This window comes from Euphorbia lathyris, chromosome 5, assembly GCF_963576675.1.
Source record: "Euphorbia lathyris chromosome 5, ddEupLath1.1, whole genome shotgun sequence".
NCBI lineage: Eukaryota > Viridiplantae > Streptophyta > Magnoliopsida > Malpighiales > Euphorbiaceae > Euphorbia > Euphorbia lathyris.
Window position 1 is genome coordinate 74459563 of NC_088914.1, and position 17929 is coordinate 74477491.

General features: G+C 32.4%; 1 protein-coding gene across 3 annotated transcripts; it reads left to right on the forward strand.

Moving 5' to 3' along the window:
- The first annotated feature begins 506 nt into the window (after nt 1–506).
- On the forward strand, nt 507–6106 carry LOC136230694 (OVARIAN TUMOR DOMAIN-containing deubiquitinating enzyme 7). Of its 3 annotated transcripts, none has more exons than XM_066019856.1 (12): nt 507–959; nt 2276–2382; nt 2590–2665; nt 2895–3041; nt 3503–3564; nt 3935–4019; nt 4120–4269; nt 4430–4550; nt 4891–5027; nt 5150–5244; nt 5436–5583; nt 5763–6106. In XM_066019856.1, exons 1-11 carry the CDS (start codon nt 909–911, stop codon nt 5548–5550), a joined length of 1146 nt encoding a protein of 381 aa, XP_065875928.1. In that variant the 5' UTR covers nt 507–908; the 3' UTR covers nt 5551–5583; nt 5763–6106. The 3 variants fall into 3 exon arrangements, with proteins under 3 accessions (XP_065875928.1, XP_065875927.1, XP_065875926.1); XM_066019855.1 differs by having other exon boundaries at nt 510–959; nt 2892–3041; nt 5758–6105; XM_066019854.1 differs by having other exon boundaries at nt 511–959; nt 2892–3041; nt 5763–6105.
- The last annotated feature ends 11823 nt before the right edge of the window (nt 6107–17929 follow it).

Below are 17929 nucleotides of genomic sequence, written 5' to 3' on the forward strand. Positions count from 1 at the left end.
ATGAGTATTATAACTACATTTATAATAAAAAAAAATTACTAAAAAAAATTTAAACCCCTTTTAACCATAGATCCTATGTTCAGGGCGTGTCCTGCCAATATACTGCTTAAATTTTAAGTTCTGAGTTTAAAAGGCTAAAAACTTAGAAAAGTAAAAACAAAACTAAAACTTAATAATACAACTCATGATATTTCAAAATAATAATAATAATAATACAACTCATGAAAAACCCATAACCATCATCAAATAAAATAATTTTAATATCCGAAGAAAACAAATCAGATTATACTTTTGATAATCTAAAGAAATAAATTCTGCGAAAATTGTCATCCAATCAGTAATACAATTACCTCTACGATAACAACAAACTTATAAAATTGACCCCTCAAACATTAACATCTTGAAAAGTCAAGCAAAATTACAAGCAACCTCTATCATACCTTTTAAGAACACTAAATCAATTTACAAATCTAACTCCACAGTTAACATGTCTAAAGCTTTTGTCTCAAGCCTATAAAAAGATCACGCAAATTTCAATATTAGCAACAAATCCATCACACCGGATACTAGTATAATCTCTTAAGAGGGCTCTAGCTGAAACATGACCCGTATTTCCTTTATAAACACTCCATATTTAATTTAATCTAGCTTGCATTAAAAGTATTCCGTTTTTTCAATTTGACATAATTTAAATAAATGAGTGATAAAACTGTAATTTTTTTTAAAATGTGAATTTCCTTGTAAATTTCCCATCTTTAAAACTCCATGGGCTTGAAGCTGGCGGCCCAAAATGCCGTCACATTGGATCACCGGCAGCATCATAATTACTACTTGTAGAAACTACAATCCTTTGTCGCCACCGGAGAAATCATCAGTAGCAGCAAAGCAACCATATCGAAAGCTCAAAAATGGTGAAAACCAGACAACAAAAGTCCAGCAAACCAAAGAAAAATTCTCATGTAAGTCAAATTACTCTCCTCTTTACTGTTTTAATTCTCTAATATATCATATCGTTATGTCCTTGGGATGTGATCAAGCTCTGGAAGGAATAGTACTTGCAGATGTTCTTTTCAAGGCACAGTGTGATTTTTTTTTCCATGTTTTCTAAATAGAGGGCAACTGAAAGCAATTTACGCCTTTTAAGAATTGAATTAGAGAAGGATTACAGGTTGCTTATCATGTTGCCAATTTATTTCTCACTTTACTAAGACAATTATTTGGTTTGGTATGTGTTTGAAAAGATAAAATGGAAGTAGGTTGGAATATGAACGGTACTATCTTAATTGTGATTGAAGTAATGAAGTGGTTGAGACATTGAACGATCCTAGATGACTTAAATTTTTAGGAAACTTTGGAGGATTCAGGTTTGGAATCCATAGTATAATGGGATAGAGATTCATCCTATGGGAGGCTGTACTGCATTTTAGGGCTTAAAGTGGAAGAAACTCACTTATAGAAGTGGAAAATCAATAATTCTGCTACATTAATTTTCATGAAAACATCAGCAAGAAAACAATGTGGGGTACACCAAAGTGTATTCATTGAATGCAATCATCACTCTGCCTAAACATAATATATCCAGTTTGAACATCATATTCATTTATTTTTCCCGCATAATCACATCGTCATTCAAACAATGAATTATCAATCTCATGGATTATCTAGAAATCGAAAATGATAAGGATGAATATAATCTCCATTGGCCATAGCAAAACAAAAGGAGAGATAGAGAGAGAATGGATGAAAAATTCTGGTGCAGTAGTTCTTTTTCTGCCCTATGTTGCAGATATGTTATTGTACAATTGAACCAAGACTGCTTAATTATATGATAAAATGCCGGAAGAAGTCTGAATAACAGATGGGGCAGATTTTGTCAGAAGAATTGAATTTGATGATCAAGTAAATACCTCATTTTAGCAGAAATAAGATTCTGACATGGATTAATGTGTAGTAATATAAGTTTGCATGTTCTTGTTATTAGCAACGGTTTTTAGAAAGCACACATCTAAGATGCCAAAATGTGGACATCTTAGGTGGAAAATTCTCAGGGGAGACATCATGGTTTGCTGCTTTTCACAATGAGAAAGGATCGGATTTATACAATTTAGCTGTGCCACTCATTTGACCCTGAACTTTATAAATGATCGGAATTAATATACCTACCTGACATAGTTTGTGCAGCCTTCTAGATGATCTATCCTGGCTACATGTTACACAAATAGTTGGTTCCTAGATTGTGCAACTAGCAGTTAACACATATTTGTTTGAGATACAGGCGAAAAAACATGGGAAACAGGCTGATATCACTCAATTCCAAGCTCAGGTTGATGCATTGGGTCTGAAAATTATCCAAGTTACTGCAGATGGTAATTGTTTCTTCAGGTTTGTGTTTGTAGATTATCTTAGCTTATGTTGAATCCACATATTCCTTACTGTTTGAGATACTGCTAGTTGATTTCATATTCTCCAATTCCCTTTTCTTTTCTCTCTTGTCTTTTTAATATTGGAAATGGTCCACATCCTATCATTTTATATATCTTTCAGATCTTTATGAATGTCACTTAAGTTGTTTACTTCGTGCACTTGCAGGGCACTTGCAGATCAGCTGGATGGTAGTGAGGACGAACATGGAAAGTATCGCAGCATGGTTGTAAAATACATCATGGTAAATGTCTTCTGGAAAAAAACTTGTTTTACATACTTAAAGTGAAATTGCAGGCTTCCTTTTTACAGATCTGTTTTCTTGCCGTCCTCAAGTGTGACTGAAACCTCTCTTTACTCAGATGAAAATGTTTAGTTACTGTCTGAATTGTTTATCTTGCTCTATTTCTCTCTATTTTGGTTCAATTAGTGGACCACAAATAAATCTAATATTGTTATTTAATTAACAGAAGAATCGTGAAATGTTTGAACCCTTTATTGAGGACGAGATTCCATTTGATGAATATTGTCAATCCATGGAAAAGGATGGAACATGGGCTGGGCATATGGAGTTGCAGGCAGCTTCACTTGTTACACGTAGTAATATATGCATTCACCAGGTAATCATCTGTTCTCTGTCTTCAGTTGAACACTCTTCGAACACTTCTTTTAAGTCATGAATTCAATCCTACTCCTGATCAGTACAGTTATATTTGTTAGCTTGTGTTAGCTATGCTGCACAACGTTTACTAATAGGATCATAAATATCGAGATTCTAGATTGATTATAAAGTCATGGAATGAAAACTAACAGGCCACGGCCAAGTTTTCTATACAAGTATAATAAGTATAAAGCAAAGTTGGTGGACAGCTTGCTACATCAATTGATTAATGCAATATACTTTACAAGCTCGTGCATGCATCCTCAAGCATGTTGCTTTGACTGACATGTGCTGGTACGAAAATAGATGCAAGAAAAACCAAGTGCAATGGTTATGCAGCCATATATGTTCAAAATTTACGAATGACCATCAAGAATTTCTATTTGCATTGAACTTTGTGCTGTTTCTTAATCCATACAGTACACGCTGCCTCGCTGGTACATCCGGAATTTTGATCAACATGGAGTTTGTATGGTTCATTTGTAAGTACATTAGCATTTTTTAATTTCTGGATCTGCCATTTTTCCATCTCTATTATTTGATTGTAGATTAAGGATTCATCTCTTGCATTCTCACTAGAATAGTGAAATAAATGATTGATTGCTGCCTATGGTCTGGAAGGAAATTTTTCATTTCATTTGACAAACCTGATTAAGATCAAGTATGTTTCTGAAAATTCCAATTATTTGGTAATGTTCTAACATCCTGTTTTATATGTTGCACAAAGGGATGACATGTTTGCACTGACAAAGATCTTTTAGTTTGTGACAAGTACTAGATTTGAAAGTGGAAGTTACTTTTTCGGAAAAGCAATCTTGTAGTTCTGTATTTTGAGTGATGATGTTGGTTCAGATCTTACCATGATGAGGAACATTACAACAGTGTGCGGTTAAAGGAGGATACTTGCAATGGACCTGCCAGACCGATTATAATCAAGGTTTCTTAAGATGTTCCCCTTCTCAATAATCATATTGTTTAATTATATATGTTTCAACATGATTACTAGCTATATCCTAATAACTTCCAGTCTCTAAAAGGCTGACGGTGACCTTCCCAAAATGTCTAAACAAGCAAAAGCTGCAGCAAGCAATTCTAAAGTGGGAACTACTGAGGATATTATTGATGCGGGATCCATCAAACTGGTAATGGCAGGAAGTGGTTGTGATAACGCTGAAAAAGTTGAGCAGGTGAGAAATAGGCTGCAAAACTTTGTTCTGAAGTTTCACCCTACTGCAGCATTTTCATACCTTCCAAGAATTATAAGTCCTAAAATGCCAGTCTACTTAGCATGATTGAGACTTTTAAGATACATGTATTATTTTCTGGCTTATGTTGATCTCATACTAGGTTTTACTACAAGTAGATGGTGATGTTGGTGCAGCTATAGAGGTTTTGGTAGCAGAACAAGAAGCAGATGACTACGATGCAGAAAATGATGCCCTTCCATGTCATGCGGATACTTCACATGGTAATGTCTAGTCAGAAATTGTAACACAAACAATCTTATTGTGATGTTATTTTTTTGTTTCCGCTCGTTTTTATTCACTTAACACAAGTTAGGAACTTTTGAGTTCGATGAGGGCATGAAACATAAAGCAATTTTAATTCTATTTATGATCTTTTAATTTTGAAGGTGTTAAGAACGGTTCCTTCTGAACCTCTTTTACCATTGTCAATTTGACCAGAAATCTTAGTAATTTAGTGTCCTGTTTGTTTGGTTGATGTTTCTGAATATTATATTTTGGTATTGCCTTTGATTGTTTTATGGTGATTGCTTGGTAATTTATCTAATTTTCACAATTTCAAAGAACCTCAAGGAGTAAGTGAAGATAGAAACAGTAAAAAACACAACGAAGAGCCTCAAACGCAGACCCAAAAACACGATTCATCTAATAGCAGAAACAAAATAACCAATGACAAAAGCAGTTCCCTGGCAGATGATAAGGTTGTTCCTTTTGCTACCATTAGTTACCTTACCTTGCATGGCTAACTTGTATAATAGTTGGTTTCAAAAGTTCCTTTCTTCAGTGGTTTCATTTTCTATCCTTTTTTTTCATGTAATTGCAGATACCAAGAAATAAGAACTGTCCATGTGGTTCGAAGAAAAAATACAAGGCTTGTTGTGGAACTGTAAAGGGGAGACCCTCTGCAAAGTTTGCAGTGTATACTTCTTGAACTCCTAAGTGGTTTAAGTGTGTGTTTTTTCCCTTTTCGTTGCTGATGATGGCATCATTTTTAGATGTTTGGAAGCTCCATTTGTTTTTTGTCCGGAGCATGGGTTTTCCAACCCGCACCACCGTATTCTAGTACAAATATCTTTTTATGTGATGTGGTACCTTTCATTTTCTGGCAGTAGCCAAAATATTGACACAAGAAAAGGAAGAAAAGTAAGGAAGCAACAGGGGAGAGGACCTGCTGGACCTGAGGCTGAGAGTGGTGTGCCTGATGTTGGTGCCCTCTGTATATGAACCCGATTTTGATGCAACTATTTTCCAAATATGGTGAGTTTTATGTCTTCCTTTTTTTTGTTAGCCCGTACCGCATCCAGACTTATCCCCGCTCACAATGTGATAGCTACATTCTCCAGAACCGGGATCAAACCCCGGACCTCTCTTTATGATCTTGTTTACAACTTCATTTTGTAAAAATGGTTATGTCTGACTTGCTTGGAATAGTGCAGAGAAAATGCAGTAGCTGTTCCTCAAGGCATAAGCTGTTTAATAGAGGCTGTGGAGAGAAAAGTAACTTACCTCTTCTGCTGGGCTTATTTTAAAGGGGAAAAGGCCTATAAAGGAGATTTTGTACCCTTTTTGGGTTCCTCGTAATTGCGTCAGTTAGAAAGTGAATATTGCTTAGCTATCTGCTAATCAATGCTCAAGATAGAAACTTACATGAGAAAAAGATTGTAAAAAATTAACTCTGAATTTGGGCTTTAACCTAGTGATTTTTCCTATCATCATTCTTCTTTCAATTGCTAAGAATGTTGTAAAAGTTAAAAAATAATACCTGCCATTACTGCTCATGAGCGGCTTGATGTTTAGCTCGATTATGTTCGGCTCGATTCATAAACGAGCTGAGCTTAAACATGATTTTGAATCTCGATTCATAAACCAATCGAGGTTGAGCATAATACTAAGAAAATGTAAAATTATCTAACTTTATGTGAAACTTTAGTTTTGTAAGTTTTAGAACTATGTGGTTTATGAACATAATTTTGTGCGCAAAGTTCATCAATAAAATTAACGAGCTCGTCTGTGAGCAAATCTCATGAACAAATAAATGTGCTGCTCTTGAGCAATTCATGGTTAGCTTTTTTTTTTTTAAACCGAACTCGAACAACATGTTGAGTTTGAGTTCAAGCTCGATAGATGTGAAGTAATTTGAAAAGTAGAAAAACAAAATATAACGATCTCTATTTACAATTATATTAATTAAGAGGAATTCATATGATGTGAAATAATTTAAAAAGTAGAAAAACAAAATATAATGATCTCTATTTCCAATTAATGGGATCATTGACAAAATCAATATTTTTAATTGCTAATTTGTATAATAATTTAAATTATCAGAATGGTTGAGTTGTGTACAAATCATCACAGATCTTGATTTGCATCAAGTTTGTAAACCAGAGGATTGCAATTGTAAAAAAAGTTAAACCACATCTTTTTTACCTTACCATTCTTAAATATGTCATTTATGTTACTTTTGTAATTAATGATAGGCTAGCCTTTGCCAAATTTGTCAACTCCCATAGGGTCTGTTGGAGCCCTAACCTTCTCGGACATTAGGGCCGCCTACAGCCCAACAGACAAAATGTCTCTAATGTTTTAGGGTGTTGCATTAGAATTTTCTATGTAAATTTCCCAATTTTGTACTATGTTTTGAAATGAAGGCTCAATATCAATATTTGTAATTTTTCTCATGTCAAACCTAAGAATAAAATTATATTTCTTAGATGATGAATTCCAAAATAATTGGACAGTAGTGTTCACATGGACCATACCAGATAAATTTAACCAGTTATCGTTGGATCTACATTTATTATAATTCTAGGGAGAGATTAAAATCATTCTAAACATTAGGTCTAATAAGGCTAAAAGTAATCGGAGTAAATATTATTTTGTAAAATAATTATTTGAGGAAGTTTTCTAAAAGAATAGTTTGTTAAGAAAAGTAAGTGAAGTGAGCATTAGATTTGGATACATACTGAGAATAAACATTATTTTGAAAAAGGGGAAGGGCATCATAATCATAAACCTCAAAAGAAATAAAGCAAGAAGAATGACAAATTGTTAAAAATAGGCTATACTTAGCTTAACTGAAAAGCCTAAAATAAATGCTAAAACTAGAAAGTGGATGAACCTAAGTTGCGTCAAAAACTAAGTTTGTTTAATTAAGGAAATAAATTGATCAGAAAAGAGTATGGTAAGCAACCAAATATAAAAATGACAAGCTAGGTCTATTATATACCCTCTATTAGTGTAAACCATTTCACAAGTTGGTTTTCTACATTATTTCTTCATTTGGAATATTAGCTGTTCTATTCTTTTATTATTTCAACAAAACCCTCTCACCCATTATATATTAGCAGTGACGAATACAGGATTAGTCGGTTGGGGCGGCCGATTTTACACGTGCGTTCGGGAATTTTTTATTTTATTTTTGCTAAATCGAACTTGCTTAAATTTTTTGTATATATGCATGTTATAATTTGAATGGTCAAGAACCAATTTTAAGGAGATCTAACAGGCCAAAAAAATTAAAAATTTAAATTTAGAAAGGCCTAACAAACAAAAAAAAATATTATAAATTTGGATTTATAGAGGCCTAACAAGCCAAAAAAATTAGAAATTTGGATTTAAAAATACCTAACAGGCCTAAAAAATTAGAAATTTGGATTTATGTAGTACTTAATAGGTCCAAAATATTGAAATTTTGAATTTTGGACAAGCCTAACACGTAATGGGATATATTTAAATTTTTTTTATTAGTTCAATACTAGTTTCTAAAAAAATTATAACATATTTACATTTTTAGTTTTAAATTTCAAAATTTAATTTAGAAATTAAATTATTTGAATCTCAAAAATAAGAAATTAATTTTTTAATGGAAAATACATAATAAAAATGAGTTCAAAAGTGTTACGAAAATAAATAAATAAATTAATAATGGTAAGAAAGTTTTATAATTATTGAAAAATAAAATTTAAATAAATAAACACTTTCTAAAATAAATTGAGGATAGGGGGAATTGAACCTATGACCTTTTAAAAAGAAGCAAGTGTTTTAACCATCTCACCTATTTTTAAACAATGAAATATTACTACATAGAGTGTATATACACTAATATTTGGGGGGACCGAAACTACTCATGACCATAGTGGTTCCGGCGGCCGGAGGGGCCCGGGCCACCCCACCCCCCCCCCCCCCCCCCCCCGTATACGCCCCTGTATATTAGGATTCAAACCTTATTTGGCCCCGTGCCTCCTGTCGTATTATTCGGTAACATTTGCTCTCTAAAGTATATCCATAAGTGACACTCGACCCGTTTTGGATAAAAAATTATCCGATTTGTTAAATTTTTCGCATTATACAAATTTTAACACGTGACATGTACACGTGTCAATTATTTTAATTATTTTTTTCTATATAGTCTTAATATGTGGATAAAATAAAGAAATTAATTTTTTTTTTGTTTATACACATATAATGTGTATATGGAAAAATAATAATTAAACAATTGGTCCATATACATACCACATGTTAAAAGTTCTATCAGGTAAGAAGAATTAACAAATCCGATAATCTTTTATAAAAAAAAAGTGACAAATATCACATACTGATATACTTTTGGGGACAAATGTTATCAAATAATACAATAAGAGGCAAATGATAAAATTTTGGATACCACGTGAGCCAAATAAGGTCCTAATCCTTTATATTATAAATCACATATATTCTTGCTGAAATAAAAAATTTCTAGGATTAGTACTAATATTACGTGTTGGTTTGGTTAAAAAAAAGATGTCGGATTGTTTCTATTTTTCGAAACTACTTTTTGCTTTTTAATTCTAAACATGAGATAAAAAGTGTTTGGTAAAATTTCGAAACAACTGTTTTTAGCAGAAAAAAAACTAACATCTATTACATATCAGTAATAGCAAACAACAAATAGGAAATTGGAATAACTAAACCAAACGGATTGTAAGGCTCCCTTTTTTATGTGGTAAATTGCGCTGATGCTTATTGAAGTTTATAATTACTAGGTTTAGTTATTAAACTTTATTTTGTTTCAATAAAATCATTAAACTTTTTTTTTATTTCAATAAAGGTATTACGGCCATTTCATACATAAATAATCACTGGAATAATGATGTGACAACCACGTTGGAAATGATTGACTCTTTATGTATGATATGACAACCACATGACAATAACAATAAAAAAAATTATATATTTTATTTATTTAATTCAACTGCTTGAAATTATTACGTGACAGCCAAAATATATATTTTATTTTTTATTTTTTTAGCTGTCACGTGGTATATACATGGTTGTCACATAACTTTCATGTTTTCCAATGTGGTTGTTATGTCTTTATTCCAATGACTTTTTCTATCTAAATTGGTTCTAATGACTTTATTGAAATGAAAGACTTTTTTATTCGAGTGACTTTATTGAACCAAAATGAAGTTAAATAACCTTTTCAAAACTAACCCCAAACTTCAGCGATCGTTGGTGCAATTTACCTCTTTTTGCGGATAAATTCAATAAAAATCGAACCTGAAATCTCTTCTCGCAAACTTAATATACGGTACCAACTGAACTACAACCTGTAAATATAAATTGGAAACATAAAAAGCAAGTATTCATATCCCAAAGAGGAAACTACGTAAACTTGTAGCTCTTTATAAAGAGAAATCTTTCTCTTTCACACATAGGACTATATGCAATTTTGACAACCACTACAATAATTACTCATTTATTTGTTGAATGATGTAACATTTTACCCTTAATTTCCTTTTCTTCCCCTTTTTGTTAATCTATATTTCAATTAGCTTCATTTATTATCTTACTTATTTAAGTAAAGCAAGCAATTAACAAAAATTTGACACTTACTAATCAAGGAAAGACTTGTAATACTATGATTAGTCTTAATTAGATAATTAGAGGAAGTTTCATCAAGTTTTTAATTTACATATGTATAGTATGTTTTGCTAATTAAGATAATTACATTTCTTAGTGCAAAGTAGAAAGTGAGTTGTAAATGGAACTTACACTACTATTTATATATAGTATCCAAGTAAGATTCAAAATTAATTTTTTTTCTATTCATTATATTTCTCTAATACCCAATTGATACTAGACTATGTGGATGTTTAATTTTGATGTTTAGTGATAACTATTTCAATATTTTTGGTAACCTCAAAGTTAAAATAAGTTGTTTGTAACAATCATAAAAAAAAGTACATAGATGAGGGTGTGTGATATTGACCCATGTTATTCTTTCAAAATTATTAACTTTTCATAAATAACTTCATAATTTATAAAAGGGAAAAGTACAAAAATAAACCTTATGGTTACACCTGTTTTCGAACAACACTCATGTGGTTTAAAAGTTTGCAAAATAGTACATTGAGGTTCATTCCGTTAGCAAACACATACCAAATTTAAAAGTCAAAGGGAAAAAAAAGTTAATTTGGTATTTATATTTATTTATTTTATAAATTAAACCCTCTTACTATCTAATTATCACAAAAAAACCTCAAAATAAAACAATAAAAAATGGCGTCCACGCTCTTATATTGTTGGAGATAGAGTAGGATTTTAGAGAGAAATTAACAAAGAGGAGAGAGAGGAGAGAGAAAGAAGAAGAAAAAAAATTAAAGAGAGATGGAGAAGATGGTGTAATTGATTTTTATTTTTTATTTTGGGATTTTTTTTTGTGATAATTAGATAATAAGAGGGTTTAATTTATAAAATAAATAAATATAAGGAACAAATTAACTCTTTTCCCTTTGACTTTTAACACCGTTAGTCAATTTGGTATGCGTTTGCTAACGGAATGAACCTCAAGGTACCATTTTGTAAACTTTTAAACCATGTTGAGCGATTTCCGTAAGTGCACGGTATACGCTTGTAGTAATAAAAGATATCGAACCCACAGGTAACGCTTTTTAACTAAAAACTTATTTAATTCAGTTTTATTCACGACTTTATGTTTAACAAAAGAAAATCGCTTAATTGATTGAATTGGTTCGGGTAAATTAGGATTAGATAAGAATATTATATTGAGTTTAGAGAACAATTCCGTCTTGAGATTTTGATTACAAGACAGATGCTTCCGTAATTGGAATAAATAGAAGGTATAAAACTTATTTTCATAAAGCAAAGAAAACAACTTTAACTTTGGAAAGATTATGGACATGTAACAATATAGGGATTTACTCAATTAAATGGCTTTGAACCGTAGAAATCTCTCTGGATCGGAGCAGATTGCTACCTTAATCAAACTAGTATTTTATGTCTGATAAGCCACGATCAGCGATCATATCGTCCATAAAAACTAAATCTGTCAAGTGTTCAACAAAGTTCTTATATGAATAAGATGGAATAGAACGTTTTAATAAAAACACCAATTTATCATTTTGAAAATCATTTTGTCAGAACAATATCAAAATAACAACAGAAAGAATGTATTGAGTAAATAAGTATATCATTAATGAAATGTGAATCTTCACAAGTTAACAGAGAAGTAGAAACTTGGAGAGCATTGCAACGAAAACTTTGAGATTCGGGTTGTCAATCTTTCTCTCAAACTCCGTAGGTTTGTCAGACCTCATACGCTTCAGCCGTCAATTCTTCTCGCTGAATCTTCAGAATAGAGACTGGTCAGTCCACTACCAGAATGAAAACTTGTCTCTGATCTACCTTTGAAACTAAACTAATACTGTGTTTATAACTAATCTAATAACAACTTGTGTACAGCAAGTTTGTTTACACAGAAATGTAATCTAACTTTCTGATTCTTTTCTGAATCAGAAACTCAACATAATAACTCTCATAACCCTTAATCCATATTGATTTCTTGAAATGGATCACTTATTTATAGTTGTTGAAGGGTTGTAAATGATGGGTCGTGTCCGTTGGTGAAGGGTCGCTTTTATCCAAACGAACAGACGCGTTTCTTGGATTTAAACATGTGAAAACTGTGCAGAATTCTTCGCTGTCTCATATGAGATTCTGAAAATCTCAGTCGCGACAGGGGGTGCAGGGGCGAGTTGAAGACTTTGAAATTTCGGAGTTTGGTGACCGTATGTCGCGATTGAGATTCTGAAAATCTCAGTCGCGACAGGGACTTTTCTCCCCGTCTCTCGACCGCTTCTTGTCCTCCATGAGCGGTCTTCTGACTGATACGTATTCTTGGTACGTTTTTTAGGTTTTTCCTCCATTTTAGCTCCGTTTTAGCTCCTATTTGGATTTAACCAAATAATTAAGTACCTTGCATCAAAGAAGTAAATAAAGACGTAAAAGTATTCTAAATGAATATATTTAGCACGAATTCAATGTAAATTTAACGTATTTATATATGATATTTTAGGTATATTTTGGGCTTAACAAACTCCCACACTTAACCTTTTGCTAGTCCCGAGCAAAATTTCACTGAATTTACTCTTTAATCAATCTCTTTATAAATAGAACATATATCCATATATTCCTCTTTAAATTAGTTAAACCGAAAGATAAACTTTTCATGGTAAATTTATACGCAAGGTATCAAACTAGCTAGTGTAAAAGAGATATATCATTCGTCTTGTATCTCAATTTTTATATTGAAGTATTCAGGACGGTGTAAGCACGTATGTTTTTCGAATCTTTCGTCTCAAGGCATTTCTAAGCACAAAATTTCCTTTCCCAAACCTAAACTATTACAAATATAGATTTATTAAGGACTTAGGTTTAATATATTTGCTTAGTCACGCCCGTGATAAGGGTGGTCTCGTCCGTGACTTAATTTGAATTAATTTGCTTTTGTGTTCGTTTAAGAGGTACCGACCATGCCATGGGTGGACGCAATCGTTACTTAAAACTTTAAACACGTTTAATTTTGCTTTAATTTCTAACATTCCTTTCATACCTCGACCGTGATAAGGGTGGTCGCAATCGTGGCCAAAAGTAAACGATACTTTATGTTCTTCCCTTTCATACCTCGATTGTGATAAGGTTGGTCTCAATCGTAGCCAAAAGTTAAGAATACGACTACTTGATTAAATTAACACGAGTTATAAAAATATAAATTGGGAAAAGAAAAATAGCACATTCATCCTATATTGACTTGAAATTCAACATGTATTATGGCTAAAGTTTCCTTAAAAACTTCAATTGGTTTTTAATGTAAGACGAAAAATAATATCGAGCTAAAAAGCTAAAGTTGTTAGTTTGATTTATGCCTATAAACCTAATTGAAAATTGAAAATAAGATTTATATTTATCATGAATTCATGATATAAGGTAGACATTTGAAACTAAAGAAATTTTATTTATATACATTTACTCGAGACGTTTTTGATAAAATCGTATTGGAGATTTGTAAAAATATTTGTAAAAATATTGCCCGTATAGAAATATTATTTATTTCTAACAATAATGATAACCTTAAAATATGCTTAACATTATTTTGAAAGTTGATTTGTTTAAAAACATATGAATTATATATTTTAACAAAAATTTATGTTTATGAAAAATTGCTATTGTTTTTGAAAAATGTTGCACTTTAAACAAAAATGTTGCATATTATACTTTACTTAAAATTGAATAACAACATGCATTTATATTTAAATAAATAACATTCATTCTCATTCGTTGCATTCATTCGTACTTAAAATTAAAAATGAATATGAAATATCTCCTCCCACACTTAATTTGGACCATGTCCTCATTGGTGCAAAAAGCGATAAAACACGAAAAATAGTACGAAATTAAATCATACGAATGGGAATTAAAAATATTGTACGAGAAATTCAAACATAATAATAAATATAAGTGTACCAAACATAATGAAAAATATTGTACCGAACTTGAACAAAACATAATAAAAATAACGAAAATGAGTTAAAGTTGGAAAGGATAAAACCTATCAAGGTGAACTCGGTGGAGAAGGCGTAGTCTCAACTCCTTGGCGTCGGAAGAAAGATAGCAACCGGCGACGAGTAGATTTGTGCTCACGTCTCAAAGTGGTGATATTGGTATCCACCGTGTTTATCCTTGAACTCATTTCGGTATTGTTGGCAACGACTTCATCTAACCGCAAAGTCATGTGACGGTTATGCTCGTTCATTTGTGTCAAAACACGTTGCCATCCAACTTGTTCTGCAACATTTGGGTCGTCATTTGCTTGCTCTTGATTAGTAACATCAACATGCTCCTCCTCCTCCTCCTCCTCTTCATCAAATTCCTCTTCATCTTCCTCATCATCATCTGGGGCACCCAAACCTTGAGAACTCGAAGCTTCACTACCCATGGTAGCAAAAACACGTCTTGTACGATCTTTATAAGAGATAAAGGCGGGCGGTCCCATTTTCTTCAATAAATTGGCCCTTTGAAGTGCCGTGAGATCCAAGGAAGGTAAACCAACATGAGGCATATTTTGATAATCCGCGAATTCACCCCGAGCACCCAAAACAATGCCGGTAATTAAATTACCCATAGGCACTTGCTTATTGCGGGACTTGGAAGCTCGAACTAAATTAGTAAATATCATCTCAATACTATCAATGGTCAAACCCTTAAAAATACTATCCAACACAAACAAATCACGAACTTGCACCTTTGAACTTTCAACCCGACCAAATAAGGAAAAAGATAAAAACTTGTGAAAGAAAAAGATACAATCATCCTTAAGTAGCTTACTAGATGTATTCTTTGGATTAAAAACATCCAAGCCGGTTAAAGATTGCCAAACCGTGTGTGAATTAAAAGTCTTTGGTTTGGAATAAAAATTCCGAGTAGGAAGTCCAAACCATCGGTTCATAGCCGCATACCCAACGTCAAAACGAACTCCATTATTCCGAAAAGAGATAACTCCTTTCTTCTTGTCATAGGTTAGAGTAACCAAAAATTCAATAATATGCGATTTAATACTAGGAAAACGCATACTAGAAAATCTTTTCCAACCAAGAACGGATAGATATTCATCAATACGTTCGGTAAAAGAAAATATGTTTACCGTGTTGGTGTCAAGGAAAAGCAGGTCGACGAACTCAACTTGGATATTAGAAAAACGACGAAATTTGCGTCCTTCGGCCTCCGTCGCAATATCGAATGGTGCTCCATATTGAACCCGTAATCTATTAACTTCAGTGGCTTTAGTTTTGTTAGCAACGGTCTTTTGTCTAGGCATTTTGTTTGTTTGTGAAATTTGGTGAATGAGATGAAGAAAATATGAAAGGATGAAAGGAAGAGTAAAAGATAATGGTGGTGATTTTAGGGAAGAAAAAGATGAATAGGATAAAGATTTATGGGGAAGATGAGTGAATCTTGGTATGGGAAAGAGAAAAGATGATTGATTGGTGTAAATATAGGTGATATAAATAGGTGTAAGTAATAGGTATTGATTAGGATAGAGAATAGGTATGTAAAATAGAGTAGGAATAGGATTAAATGCAAAAAACCATCCAAATCCCGTCATAGCAGCCGCAAGTCGCGACTGAGATTTTCAAAATCTCAGTCGCGACAGCAAGCTTGCAAGGGGGCGGATTTGTGCTGAAAAATTGCTCTGTTGCTATCTCAACTGAGATTTTAGAATCTCAACTGAGATTCTGGAATTTCTAGGTAAAAATTGGACTATTTTTGACAATTTCAATATGATCAATTCAACTCCTCTTGTATTTAAGTGACATTAATGCTAAGTTTTAATTCCTGAAACTACAAAAACAAAACCGAAACATTAAATTAAAGAAAAACCAAAGGTTGTTCCTTAAATAAAAGAAATTAAGGAAAGAATTAATGCACTTTATTAATCATAATCAAAGGAAATACAATAAAACACCTTATTACATATTTACATAAAAACATCTATGCATAAAAACAACAAACATATATACACTATTTACAAACAAACTATATAAACTCAAATTGTATCCCGATGAATTGGAATACGACGAATAGTGGCCCGGTCAATCTTTGCTTGAACGAAGATTTCCCTTTCTGTAAGAGAAAGAAATTTTGGACCAGAACGAAACTCTCTTTTCACAAGTCCCTCATTTTCCAGAAACTCGTAATTCATTATGGGAAATGGTTCCTGATCAGTCCAAGGAACAGAAACTGATTCTTTGGTTCTTAGGATTATTCCACATATAATATTGGTGAACCCAATCTTCTAGTTCTTCGAACGGGAAGCGGCAACTAACCCCTCCATTAGAATCTTCGAGGAGTTCACTGAATTGCCTTGGAAAATGTCGCCTAACACATAGAGATCAGTATCTTTCACAACATTGCTACTGACTCGACCAAAAAGACTATGACAGAGGAATTTGTGTAGATACATCATGGAGTTAGAATTTATGGATTTGTTGAAGGCAAGACGTGGATTGAATCTCCAAAATCCCGTCAACATTCTCCAAATATCGGTAGAAGTCAAATCTCTGGCAGGATGATGTGGAGTGGTGTCCCGTGGTGTAAAACCAAACCAAGAATGAAGTTCAGGGTATCCAAAAGTGAACATCTTACCCTCACATCGAAAACTGAGACAAACACGCCTCTTATTGACGAACCGAACGGTAGACAGAAACTCTAATACCCAGTTCCCAATTATAGGAAACTTCATGGAAGCAAACTTGGTCCATCCCAAATTTGTCAGATAGCGATTCATGTCATCGCTTATCCCGAGTTCTTTGTTCAGGACTCGTCCAGATACAACATGCCACAGAATTGTGCATATCGAAACCTTAAATAACGTTTCCCCTCATCATGATTGTAGATTGGAAACCATGCTCCATAGCGTAAAGAGATATCAACTCTCTTGCTTCGAGCAGAAGTGTTCTTCCTAGCATTTTTCAGAGATTTGGTCATGTTTGTGAGATAAGATTGTGTCTGTAGGATTTAGAATTGAAGAAAGAAATTCAGAATTCTGAAAGATGAAATGAAATGGAATAATTCTGAGCCTACAGGAATACATAAGATACATAAGTGAAAGGTTGTGTCTGTTTAAAAATAAAAGATGTCAAAATGATACCTCTATGATTTAACTGACAGAAATTTTGAAATCAGATGTCTGTAATCCCTTACAGTTGTTTCAAAATGTTAAAATACAGAAAATCTCAACTGAGATTTCCGAAATCTCAACTGAGATTTCTGGATATATATTTTCTCAAAAACACTTAACACTCTATGAAAATTTTCAAAACATGACTAAATGTGAATTTAATTTTACAAAACTTATTTGTACACAAAAACCAGAAAATAAAAATAAATAAAAATAAAAACAAAAATAAATTAACCTAAAAATAAAAATAAAAATAAATTAAATTAAAAAGAAATAAAAATAAAAACTATGAACAAAATATAAGAAAAACTAAAAATTAAAAAAAATATGAAAACTAAATAAATTAATTTTCATAGAACAAAAGATATCCTATTGAAAATTATGCGTGTCATGGTCGAGAAATTGGAATATCGATCGCGACACGTCTTGCCAATTGGCAAGGAATGCTTTGCATTGGTCCTCCCTAGTTCTATAGAGAATTGTAAAATCTTAGTTGAGAATTAAAAATCCTCAGTAAGTTCAGAAATTTATAAAACGTTAAATAAAAATCACTGTAGAGATTTGTTTAAAAATCTCTATACAATC

Coding starts and splice junctions, on each gene's coding strand:
- LOC136230694 (XM_066019855.1), top strand. CDS start 909: ATGGTGAAAACCAGACAACAAAAGTCCAGCAAACCAAAGAAAAATTCT. Junction 960..2,275: donor AACCAAAGAAAAATTCTCAT/GTAAGTCAAATT, acceptor TTTGAGATACAG/GCGAAAAAACATGGGAAACA. Junction 3,565..3,934: donor GGAGTTTGTATGGTTCATTT/GTAAGTACATTA, acceptor ATGTTGGTTCAG/ATCTTACCATGATGAGGAAC.